The sequence below is a fragment of the Acomys minous genome (genome assembly GCF_964271855.1).
Source record: "Acomys minous genome assembly, chromosome: 13".
Lineage (NCBI taxonomy): Eukaryota > Metazoa > Chordata > Mammalia > Rodentia > Muridae > Acomys > Acomys minous.
The window spans coordinates 16,684,883-16,696,070 of NC_140495.1; the positions used below are offsets into that span (position 1 = coordinate 16,684,883).

The 11,188-nt window shown below is 57.7% G+C and overlaps 1 protein-coding gene across 5 annotated transcripts; it reads right to left on the reverse strand.

The window, feature by feature from the left end:
- Positions 1 to 100: 100 nt before the first annotated feature.
- PCBP4 (poly(rC) binding protein 4) lies at positions 101 to 11,117 on the reverse strand. 5 transcript variants are annotated; one of them, XM_084751684.1, is made up of 14 exons: positions 10,982 to 11,117; positions 10,408 to 10,511; positions 3,757 to 3,908; positions 3,622 to 3,645; positions 3,491 to 3,523; positions 3,154 to 3,270; positions 2,793 to 2,924; positions 2,519 to 2,647; positions 2,194 to 2,268; positions 1,956 to 2,000; positions 1,793 to 1,856; positions 1,630 to 1,682; positions 1,373 to 1,542; positions 101 to 971 (listed from the first exon to the last, which is right to left on the reverse strand). In XM_084751684.1, exons 3-14 carry the CDS (start codon positions 3,835 to 3,837, stop codon positions 683 to 685), a joined length of 1,212 nt encoding a protein of 403 aa, XP_084607810.1. In that variant the 5' UTR covers positions 3,838 to 3,908; positions 10,408 to 10,511; positions 10,982 to 11,117; the 3' UTR covers positions 101 to 682. The 5 variants fall into 5 exon arrangements, with proteins under 5 accessions (XP_084607810.1, XP_084607811.1, XP_084607809.1 ...); XM_084751685.1 differs by lacking the exon at positions 10,982 to 11,117 and adding an exon at positions 10,780 to 10,924; XM_084751683.1 differs by lacking the exon at positions 10,982 to 11,117 and having other exon boundaries at positions 10,408 to 10,577.
- Between the last annotated feature and the right edge of the window lie 71 nt (positions 11,118 to 11,188).

Here is an 11,188-nt window from a genome sequence, read left to right on the forward strand (position 1 = left end):
GACTAGGGCTGGTGGATTCACAGACTGGGGCTCTTTGGGGTTTCGGCTACACCCTTCCCGCCAGCAGTTTTGTCACCCCAACACCAGTATTAGTTCACGGTTTTCTGGTCGCTGAGAATATTTATTCAAAAACAGGGATTGAAAAAACTGTACAGAGTGTCTGCTGCTGAGAACCGGGCCCCTGCCCCCAGGCCACTCCCCCGGCTACAGGCAGAGCCCTTGCTTTGGGTTGCCCCCTGACAAGCCCAGCCAGTCTATTCCAGTCAAAAGGGTAAAGCAGCAGGATCTGCAAGGGATGGAGAGAAGCTTGGCCCCAGCCACCCCTCACTCTCCTCCAATTCCCACTGGGGCAGCAGGCAAAAAGCCCAAAGGGATGGAGAGGACACGAGCGGCCTCCCATGGCAGAGCACTGAGGAAGCCCCAGCCTTGCCCTGCATCCAAGCATAGGTCTGAAGGGGTGGAGCCCCTGCCCTGGGACTGCCATAGCTCCTAGAACCCTGGGCCAGAAACTGTCCCCTCTCTGAGGAGGAACTCCAAAGACGGGGCAGGGTGAGGGGGTGCATCCATGCGTCTGGCATTACTGGCGCTTAAGACCCCATGGCGGAGTCTCCTTGGGCAGGAAGGATGTGGAGGCAGCCCCTGCTGGCGGTCCTGCCTGCCCCCGCCTGTGCCTCAGCCGGCCTCAGTAGGGGGAGAATTTCTGCCGTTCAGCTTTCTTGCTCCCATTGGCCGCTGCCATCTTGGCAGTGTAGGCCGCCAAGCCCGGCGGTGGCCCTGGGGAAGCAGGTGGTAGAGCCAAGAAGGGCACAGGCTTGAGGCCGATGAAGTTGGAGAGGGAGATGGCATAAGGTGCACCCAGCAGGCCTGGGGGAGCTGTGGGCAGGGCCGTCAGGGGTGGCGAGAAAGGGGTGGGCAGGTCTGCGGGGGCTGAGCCAGGCGTCCCCCCAGAGGTAGACTTGGCCGTCTCTAGACTGGAGAGAGGGGTACAGGGGGAGGGGGGGGGAGATGAAGGGAAAGGTGGGGGTAAGACAGGGGGCCATGAAGTCAGCCAAAGGATAGGAGGGTAAATTGGAGAACAGTGGTATGGGGTGGGTGTGTTTGGGGGAAGGAAAGTCACAAGGGGAGGGAGGGCAGAAAACACAAGCAGACATATCGGGTTAAGAGGACAGACAGGAGAGAAGACCCAGGTAAAACCAACAATGGTGAGATAGGGTATGAGGGATGGATACAGAAGTAAATGAGGCAGCAGCGATGACTTGGGGAGAGTAACACCACAGGAAAAGACGAAGGGGCTGAGGAGCAGCGGGGGACTGGTCCAGAGGTTATCCCTTCCTCCCCGCCTGTGTCTGCCCACTGCCCACTCCATGCTCACCAGGCAGTGATGAGGTACTGAGCCAGGGCAATGGAGACCGGTGAGCCGGTGATGGTCACATGCCGTTCCCCAGCACCCTCTGCTTGGTTCCCAATCTTAATATGTGCCCCTGACATCTGGCGGATCTCACTGATCTTGCTGCCCTGGCGCCCGATCACACAGCCAATCAGCTAGAGGGAAGGCAGAATTTAACCCTGAGCAAGGTCTAGACCCCTGGATCCCTTCACCAAGCCTCCAGCCCCTCGACTTCTACTCACATCATTGGGAACCAGGAACTCCTGCGAGCTGGTCTGTGTGCTGGGATCCAGTCCTGAGGCAGAAGGAAAGAGCTGAGCGTGGTTCTGGGTGTCTATGGGTCCCCCACATCCACCGCCAGGGCTGCCCAGCTCCTGGCTGTCTCCTTCCGCAGGAACGGCTTACCTGGCACCACACTGGGAGAGGCAAAGGGAATTGCATGGCCTGAGAGCTGCTGGAGCTTGGTGACCTGGGCCAGAGAACAGGGTCAGAGGTTAGCGGGGGGGGGGGGGTAGGGGGGGACGGAGGACAGTTCAGCATGGGGTGTCTCAAGCTGTGGGTCACTCACCTCTGCAGGGCTCACTGCTCCATACTGACCCTGGACAGAGAAACCCTGTGACGACAAAGCGGTTGAAAAGGTGGGGGTGGGTGGGTGTCGGTCACTATAACAGGTCAGGACAGTTTAGTCAGGTCATCTTCGCTCCCCCCTCAGGTCCCCCCGCCCCAATTCTTTATTCCACTCCCTCCCCCACCTTGGTTCCCCTTCTCTAGCGAGGCTTTCAAGCCTGTCACGATGTTTCCCTCACCTGGTTCGCAGAGAGGAGGACAGTACCTAGGGAGAGGCTTGGATGATACGGGATAGTGGCTCCTTTGGGTGGGGACTGGAAGGCACAAATTGAGCAGCTTTGTCAGGGTCCTCTCGGGCCTCCCCAAGAACCCAACAGCCTTAAGGCATACCCATGGCTCTCAAGGGCTGTATCCTAGAAGGCCCTAAAGCTTAGAATCAACCCATGCCTGTAGCTCTGCCTGCCCCCCCCCAACCCCATGTTACAGCCGTAAGATCTGAATGGGTTGGACAAGCACCCAGGGCCTTGCCCTCCCCACCCCACCCCACCCCACCCCAGGAAGCACCTCCAGGATAACAGCACAGATCTGGCGCACACACAGGATGATGGCATCAGGCACCCCAGACACGGTGACGGCACGCTCTGTGGAATTAGGTAACAGGTCCCCTGCCACCTGCACCTGGGCCCCTGTAGTCTACAAACAGAAAACAGTAACCACTTCTGTGGACTCCAATAGCCAAGAGAAAGGCTACAAGAGCCTAGAGCGCCCCGGGAGCCCGAGTTCCCTCTCCTACTGAAGGATAGAAGACGTGCCCTCATGGGTAGTTATCTCTGCTCACCTCTCGGATCTCCTTGATTTTTGTGCCTGCCTTCCCAATCAGTGATCCACACTGGCTGGCGGGGATGACGAGGCGCAAGGTCACTGGAGGCCTGGAGACACTGCCACCATTTGCGGGAGCAGCACAAAGGTCCTGAGGCAGTGGGGACAGTGAGTCACCCAGGAATGCCCTCACTACTACCCGCCCTCCCTCAAGTACTTTCCTGAGGAAGGATAAGGAGAGCACCTCCTCCCTAGACCTCCTACAGGAGAACACTGGCCTTGGACTTGACCTTCCCTCCCCCACGGCCACGATCTGGAGACCAGGGTCGGGTTTCTCACAGGCAGCCACCCTCAGACTCCCACCGCAGCTAGGCGCGAACCTCATCCAGCTTGAAGGCAATCATGGAGACCGCGTGGAAGACAGCAGCTGTGGAGCCAGTGATGGTAGTGATTCGCTCAGGGCAGGAGCCCTCGGAGATGGTGATCCGGGCACTGCTCTGCGGGTGTGGGACAAGCACTGGGCAGCAGGTATCTTCCCCACTGTGGGGGCAGGGATCTGTCTGCCCGCCCCTCTCACCAGGCCCCAGTCAAGAGTAAAAGCTGGCATCCTTCTGGACACGTGTTTATCGCATAGTTGGGGTGATTCAGAGGAAAACCTCCCCCTCCCCTCCCGTCCACATCAGAGCCATGGGCTCCTCCCCGGACCCCCAGCTTTACCTGCTCCCGGATTCGCTTTACAGTCTCTCCCTTCTGTGGGAGACAAAACCAAGATTCCTAAGTGGTCACCTCTTTCCCAGGGCTAAGACCCAAGTTGAGGAGGAATATACAGAGCAGAACCCGACACGTACCTTCCCAATGATGCTGCCCACCTCCTGCAAAGACAAGAGTGGACTCAGATGGGTACGAATGCCCCAGGCCAGTGCCTCCTGTCACTCACAGACAGGGAAGCAGGACTGAGACCTGTACCAGCCCTACCCACTCACCTTCCCATGCATCAGCATCCGCAGCGTGAGGGTGATGCTAAGCTCTGGCTCCTCCTCCAGCCCCGCATCTGAGCTGCTCATCCTGTCGGGTGGGCGGGGCTGGGGCCACAGCGGCGGCCTGGGAGTGTGTCCACGCTGTGGCTCAGCTGGCTCTGGACAGGGCGGCAGAAAGGAGCATCTCAGAGAAGCCCTAGTTATACGCTGCCACTTACGTGGGAACTCCCAAGCCAGGCTAGCCAAACTCAGAGAGGAGGGAGATAGCATGGGCCTTGAGTTCCAAACGTCCCTCTGACCAGTGTATTTGTGTGCATCTTCCTGGCTGTGTAATCCTGGTCATTTAACCCTTCTGGGCCTTAGTCACCCAACCCAGAAAATAATTGCTGACAGCCAGGCATGGTGGCACACACCTTTTAATCCCAGCACTCTCAGAAGCTGAGGGAGGCAGAGGCAGGCAGATCTCTGTGAGTCCGAGGCCAGCCTGAATTACAGAGTGAGTCCAGGACAGCCAGGGCTACAAAGAGAAACCCTGTCTCGAGAAACAAAACAAAGCAAACAAAACAAAAAGAAAATAAATACTGAATCCTACACTCGAAATGTCTGAGAGTTAGAACAAGACAGTCACATGATAGATACCCAATTTCCCTGACTGGTGTTCCCTTCCGCCCAGCTATTAGAAGGATGGTAGGGGATTACAGCCCAGCGCATGAATGTTTGCCTAGAACACATGCTGGCCTAGGCCTGAGCACTAGAACGGGAGGAGAAACAGGTGAATGAAGAGGTCTGGATGTTTGTGAGAAACCACAGGACAGCTTCCTCCCTGACTTGGAAGAGAAGATCCCTGTGGATACTGTGGAGTTAAGGTTAAAAGTTTACTCTGAGCCGGGTGGTGGTGGTGGTGGCAACGTACGCCTTTAATCCCAGCACTCGGGAGGCTGAGGCAGGTGGATCACTGTGAGTTCCAGGCCAGCCTGGTCTACAAAGTGAGTCCAGGACAGCCAAGGCTACACAGAGAAACCTTGTTTCGAAAAACCAAAAAAAAAAAAAAGAAAAAAAAAAAAGAAAAGAAAAGAAAGAAAGAAAAAGTTTACTCTGGGCTAGGCACAGTAGCACAGACCTATAAACCCAGGATGCACCCAGGCAAAGGCAGGAGGCTCTCACTCAGGGCTAGCCTGGGCTATGTAGTAAGACCTTCATCTTCAAATAATAGAAAGAGAAGTTTATTCTAAACATTTGAGGCACCTGCTTCCAGAGGCCAGGGCTTAACAAGGCTAGAGAAGAGGCCAAAGAGGAAACTAGAGCCTGGCAAAGGTTTGAGGCAGGAGCCCTTGAGGCGATTTCCCGTGGACCAGGGGTCCTTAGAGGAGAGGGTCACTGCAGACAGCTCTGGGTCTGATCTACTCATCACTGACATGAGGGTAAAGCTCCACAGTGCTATTTCTGATCCATTTCCTCTGTGCACTGGAGGTAAGAACTGTAGACACTGGCCACACTTCCCATCTTGAACACACCGCTGTACCAGAAACGTGTCACTGGGTCTCTGGGGGCTCAATTTCAATTTCCACATACAGCAGAGAGGATCTGTCTCCTTGGGACTGGGTAATGGGCAAAAGGAGGATTTGGTGGGCTGCAGGAATGTCAAGGCCATTAGCGGATGGAACACGGCCGAGCCTGAGATTAGCTGCCGGGATTAGCCCAGTCGCCAACCCTCCCCACCCGCCAACCCTCCCCACCCGCCAACCCTCCCCACCCGCCAACCCTCCCCACCCGACCCCTTTTCATGCTTCAACTTAATCCTGAAACCTTAATCCTCCTCAGAAATCCTTCAGCGGGGCGGCTGTCTCCCGCCAAGGCCCAGCCTTGATGGTGAGCTCACTGGGGACCAGAACTCAAGGAGGACAGACAACAGACAGGAACGAACTGGGGCCAACAAAGGGTCTGGGCCCAGACATCACTAACCAAAGAAATTCCTTCTGCCCAGAAGGGTGTTGGGGCAAAGTATAAGTGTTCCCAATGGGAGCATTTGGAGAACTCAGACACCTTAGCCAGCCCCTCTGACCTGTCCTGACATAAGGGCCAAGGTTTCAGAGCCCTGCCCAAAGCCCTCCTCTCAAATGTCTCATGCTAGCCAGAGTTTGGGTTTGGCATGGATGGGGCATTCCCAACCTGGCTTCTCTCAGATACCTGAATGAGCCACTGTACCGAACCGTGGTCACCTTTCCTCCTTGCAGTGGGGAGAATCGGGATGGCGACCTTGTTCCTAAGTGCCTTTTCCCGGATGCCCACTTCTTCCACTTGAATTCTGCCATAGACTCAGCACCAAGGGTGGAGCCCAGCAATAGATTCAGGGCCTGTGTTCTTTGGGCATCCTGGCCAAGCTGGCTGCCCTTGCTGGACATTCCCCTGGCTGCCTGCACTTCCCCCATCAAAGCGCCTGTGATGACGTGAGTTGTTTCTGTCTCCCTGGACAGCCAAGCCTGGGAGCCCCTTAGAACCGGAGCCAGAGCTGCCACCTTCTCCTTGTGTCCCCAGGGCTCAGTTCAGAGCCGGGCTAGAGAGGGTGCTCGGACACGCCAGTGACGGGAGCAGATGAATTTGCTACACCGAAGGGTCTGGAACCTGCCCAAGGTCACAAGAAAGAAGAGGTGTAGAGGGAAAAACAGGGTCCAAGCTAGTGCAGGACTGGCCAAGGTTCCATCTGTGTCCCATCTGTACCTGTTCTAGTCTGGGTCTGCTAGTCCCTTTCTGAAGTGGAGTTTATGCTTTGGTGGCCCGGGGGAGGCCCTGCCTGACCTGTGGCTGTTTATCATGTTTGGAAAGACTGGTGGCTTTTCTGGGGTCATAGAATCTTAAGCTCCAGAATTTCGTGGACTCTAACTGGGTGATCGAAAAGCAATCCCCTCATCTTCTCACTTCATGTGACGCCCGCCCCCCCCCCGCCCCCCCAGGGAAAGCGCAATGTGGGCGGAATTGCTAGTCTTGTCACGGAGATGCCTGGGTCTGCAGCAGAGACCCACTGCCCCAAATTCAATAGGTAACCCTGGCCTAGTTCTTCCCAGGCCTGGATCTGGAGTTACCCACCTGCACTGTTTGGGGAGTTGGAGTTTAGGGAGAGATGTTGGTATCTCTGTGACCCTGTTCCGAGAGACGCTCAAGTCTTTCCTATCTTTTGGAAAGAATAAAGCTTCTGCCCATCCTCCCAGAACCCCAAGCTTAAGTAGCCCCACTGGACATTCATTACCAGAGGCCCCCCTCACCCCACTTTCCCTGCAGTTTGAAGGAGCATCTTGCTGTTTCAGTCTGGTGGGCCCCAGGTCTCTGCTGGGCCACCCACGTGGCAGCCACACATCATGTCACACTGACCTCCAGCTCACCTCTGAGGGTGCCCAGCCCCCTCTGGGCAGCAGAGCTCCCTGGCAGAACATCCCACACTCAGACCAAGCCTCTGACCTAGGGGGCGGCGGCAGGAGGGGGGGGGGGAGAAGCCCTTCCGTCTTGCTTCCCAGACCCCCTCCCCAGACCAAGTGCCTACTCCTTCTGAGCCTGGCTTCCTGCCACTCAGGCTGGAGGGGCTGGGGAGGGTGGGGGTGACAGCTGTGTAAGCGATGGTGGCTGCCCCCTTCCTGCCCCTCCCCCCCCAGCTGTCTCTCTCCCATGACAGCTGCCCAATCAAAGGGCCGGGGGGCTTAGCCAGCTCCCCCCACATGCAAGGATCAAGTGTCCTCCCTGGCTTTTGTTCTAGTGCAAGAACAATCCAGGGCAGGGGAGGGCTCCTGGTGCCAGTTGAACCAAGCTGACTGGCCCGCCCCTTGGGGGATTCCCTCTGTTCTATTGCCCGGTGTGTCTGGACCACTAGATTCTGTGGACCCACCTGGGCTGGGGTAAGCTGGAGGACTCCAGTCTCCAACTTCACCCCATCCTGCACGCTCACCATGTTCCCCTTAGCAACCCTAACCTATATAGCAGAGTCTCCTCCGATCCTTACTCCAAAAACAGCCGTACTGGCCACACCCGATGATGCTGGGGAATGGGTAAGCATCAGGCGTGGCAGGGTGTGGCAGGACGTCAGCCACTGGACCTTGGGGAGGGGGTTGACAGCCGTGAGAGCTCCCGACTCCCCTGTCCATCTCCTACCCTAGGCATGCTCACCCTTGCTGATTAGCCTGGTCTCCTCAAAACTGCCCAGCATCCTCAGACCCGTAGGCCCCAGCCTCAGCCTTTCTTGCCTCCCAGGATGGCCAATCACCCCTAGTTTGGAAATGGATGGGGGGGGGGGGGGATGGAAGGACTAAGGGTGCAATTCCAGGCTCTGGTTTCTTGATTCAAGCCTGTCTTATAAAACGGCAGGGAAGAGGAAAAGGGATGGATTAGAAGCTGCTAAACCAGTGGGTGCCAGCAATGCTATCCCCTCCTTAGAGCCTCCCAAGAATTTCCATAGCCAAGGGAAACCAAGGCAGGCTCAGGACCCGCTCGCTGGTACTGTCTCTCCAAGTTGAAAGAGCTCTCTAATTGCTATTCTCCATTCTGAAGCCTGTAATGCTCACTGCTATTCGACAACCACCCACCCATGATCCCTAGGACCCAGGGGATAAAGCTGACCTCTACGTGCCGGCAATGGAGGCTTCCATGGTCTCTTGCCCCTGCACAAAGTCTCTTGCTACATCCCCACCCTATCCCTCATACAAACCAGGCCACCAAAGAGGCCTAGCACCTCCAGGCCTCAGACAGAGCCTTTGCCTTGCTGGCTGACAATTCCAGCTTGAAATCCTTATCCCCTTCCCTCTCTGGCAAAATTCTCCTCAAATGCCTCCTCCTCCATGGAGCCCACCCCAACCCTACAAATCAAATGAAATTCTTCTGGCCTCTGTGCTTCTCTCAAAGACATGGCTACAAGTCCAAGGAGGCCCAGTGGACATTTCTGAGCCTATCTTTCTGCTACAGGAGAATAGGAAATTTGAGACAGGATGTGGCTCTGGGAGATTCGGGGACGAGTTAGGGCTTACAGGCCTTGGAACGTTGTCGGAGACCATCGCACCTCAGAATCCTGGGGCTGAGGGACTAAGCATATGTTGGTAGAGTCAGGACATGCCTGGTCAGAATTGCAAGGTCCGTCTCAGCATCCCAGCCCCTGCTTTCTGGATTTCCCAAGCCCAGAGGCTTCCTGGGCATGTTGTTGAAAGTGAGGGATCTGAGAGACCAGAGAGAAAGCAGAGTGGGTCCCTTAGCAGGAAGAGGAGCTGGTAGGAGAAATGCTGGAATGCTGCCATCCGTTTCACAGCACTGAGGTGGGCTCAGCCAATCACAACTGGAAAAAACCTCACCAATCAAGAGAGGAAGCCGAGGCCTAAGGAGGAAGGGAGTTGTTTGGAAGACTGACCGCATGGGAGGCAGAGGGCAGGTCAGCAGACCCTGTGGGTCTACCTGCACAGCTCACAGCCCTTTCCCTCAAGAGCTAAGCAGTGGTGATGGAGGCCGGAGGAGATCAGTGAGGAGAGGAGGAGGGTGGACATAGGGTGGGGCAAGCCAGCGCCTCTGCGGGCTGGGCCTGCCAGGGTGTGTGGGCCGAGCTCCCAGCCCCCCACCCTGGGCATGCAAAGAGAACAATCCCCCTTGTGTTTGGGCAGCCTGAGCCTGCATGCTGATGAAGGCTGGGGGTGGGGGCTGGGACAGGGGTTCTTTGAAAGTTGAGGGGGTTTCCAGGACCTAGAGGATGATAATGTTCTCAAGTGGAGAAACAATAGACACCCCCCCCCCCAGGTGTTGGCCCTGAGGCCACCAGGGTGACCCCACTGAACAGTGAAGAGCCAGAGATCAACTCCTGACCAAAGCTTGGGCTCTAAAGAGCTCTTTATATGAGGAAGACAGGACCCTGGGGGACACATGTCTTATTGGTCCAGCAAAAAGGTAACCATCCTTAGCTTGGTGGGGACTCACAGCCACCCATTCTGTGAGAAGGGGTGTAAATGGACCAACGTACATCCCCTTGAAGATCATTCCCTTGGGGGCCAGGGTGGGGCGGGGCCCCCGGGGTGCCACAGGTCTCAAGATGGCGGGCCTGGTTTAGGCGAGTGAGGAGGTGGGCACCTCCCTCTCCTGGCCATGTACGCATGAGGGCCAGGTTAAAGTTAAGTGGCAGAGCCTCTTCACCTTCACCCCACAGAACCCCAGACAAGAAGCTAGGTCAGAGGTGGAGATAAAGAGACACAGGAGAGGGAAGAACACTTTGTGCTCCCAACTATCATCTCCATCCACCCTAGGCCGCGGAGGTTTGTGTCTGGCTCCTGCAAGGGCTGCAGAAAACAGTAAGGGGTGTGTGTGAGCCAGGAGCTGCAGAGGACCCGGGGCACGAGGTCCAGAACTAAGAGCAAGCTCAAAGGACAGAAACTGCAAATAGGATGGGAGCCTCAAACCTGGTACCTAAAGTCCAAGAAACCCCTCCCTGAAGTGGGGTGTTCCCCTGGAAAACCAACGCCCCCCACCTGTGCAGGCCTCGGCCGTATTGGACAGGGAACGTGTTCCTCGCGGTGCCCCCAGGACCGCGGTCGGGTGCACACTGGAGCGGATTTCCCGCGCCGTCCCCCACCCCCACCCCCCGCGCCAAGCGAACCCCCAAACTTCATGGCCCGCGGTGCCCCGCCCGGCCCCGCGCCTTACCTCGCTGGGGTTGTTCTGCGGCGGCGGCGGCAGCGGCGGCTGGGCCGCTCAGTCCCACATTGTCCCCGGGAAAGGCGGCCGCTCACAACTGCGAGTGACATCAGCTGCGAACAATGAGGGGTTTGACAGGCGCGGAGCCCGGCCGGCCCGGAGCCCGGCTCCGCGCCCCCCCACCCCCACCCCCCCGGCCCGCCTGGCCCGGCCCCGCCCCGCCCCCTCCCCGGATCCGATTACAGCGCGGCGGGCCCGCCCCAGCAGCCCTAGTGCCGCAGCCGCCCGCCCCGCCCCGCCCCGCCCCGCTCCGCGCGGTCCGGCGCCCCGAGCGGCCACCGCTTCCGGGAGGGAGCGTTAGACCCTTCCCCTGCAGCTCACCGGGGCCCCGGGATCCTCCCCGTGCGGCTCTCGCCTGGCCCGTTCTTCCCGCCCAGCGCTTCTACCCAGCTCCCCGTAGCCTTCATCTCAACCCAGGCCGCGCCTCCCGGCTTCTGTCCCACGGCCCTCCGCCCTGTCCCGACTCTCGCTTTCATAGCCATCCTTTACTCCGGGGTCCAGCCCACCAAGACCCGCCACCTACGGCTTCCGCACATCCGCCCAGGACAGGTTACCCTACCAGCCGGAGGAGGGGCCTGAGAGCTGTGTGTGGCCCTTTAGCACCCGGTCCCGTGATCCCTCAAATCTACTGGCCAAATTCCTTTTGGAGCAAGGGTTGTAAGGGATGGAGCGCCATTAAATCCTTTACTAGGAAAGAGATAGGAGTGTGGGGGGGGTGGGGGGTGGGGTA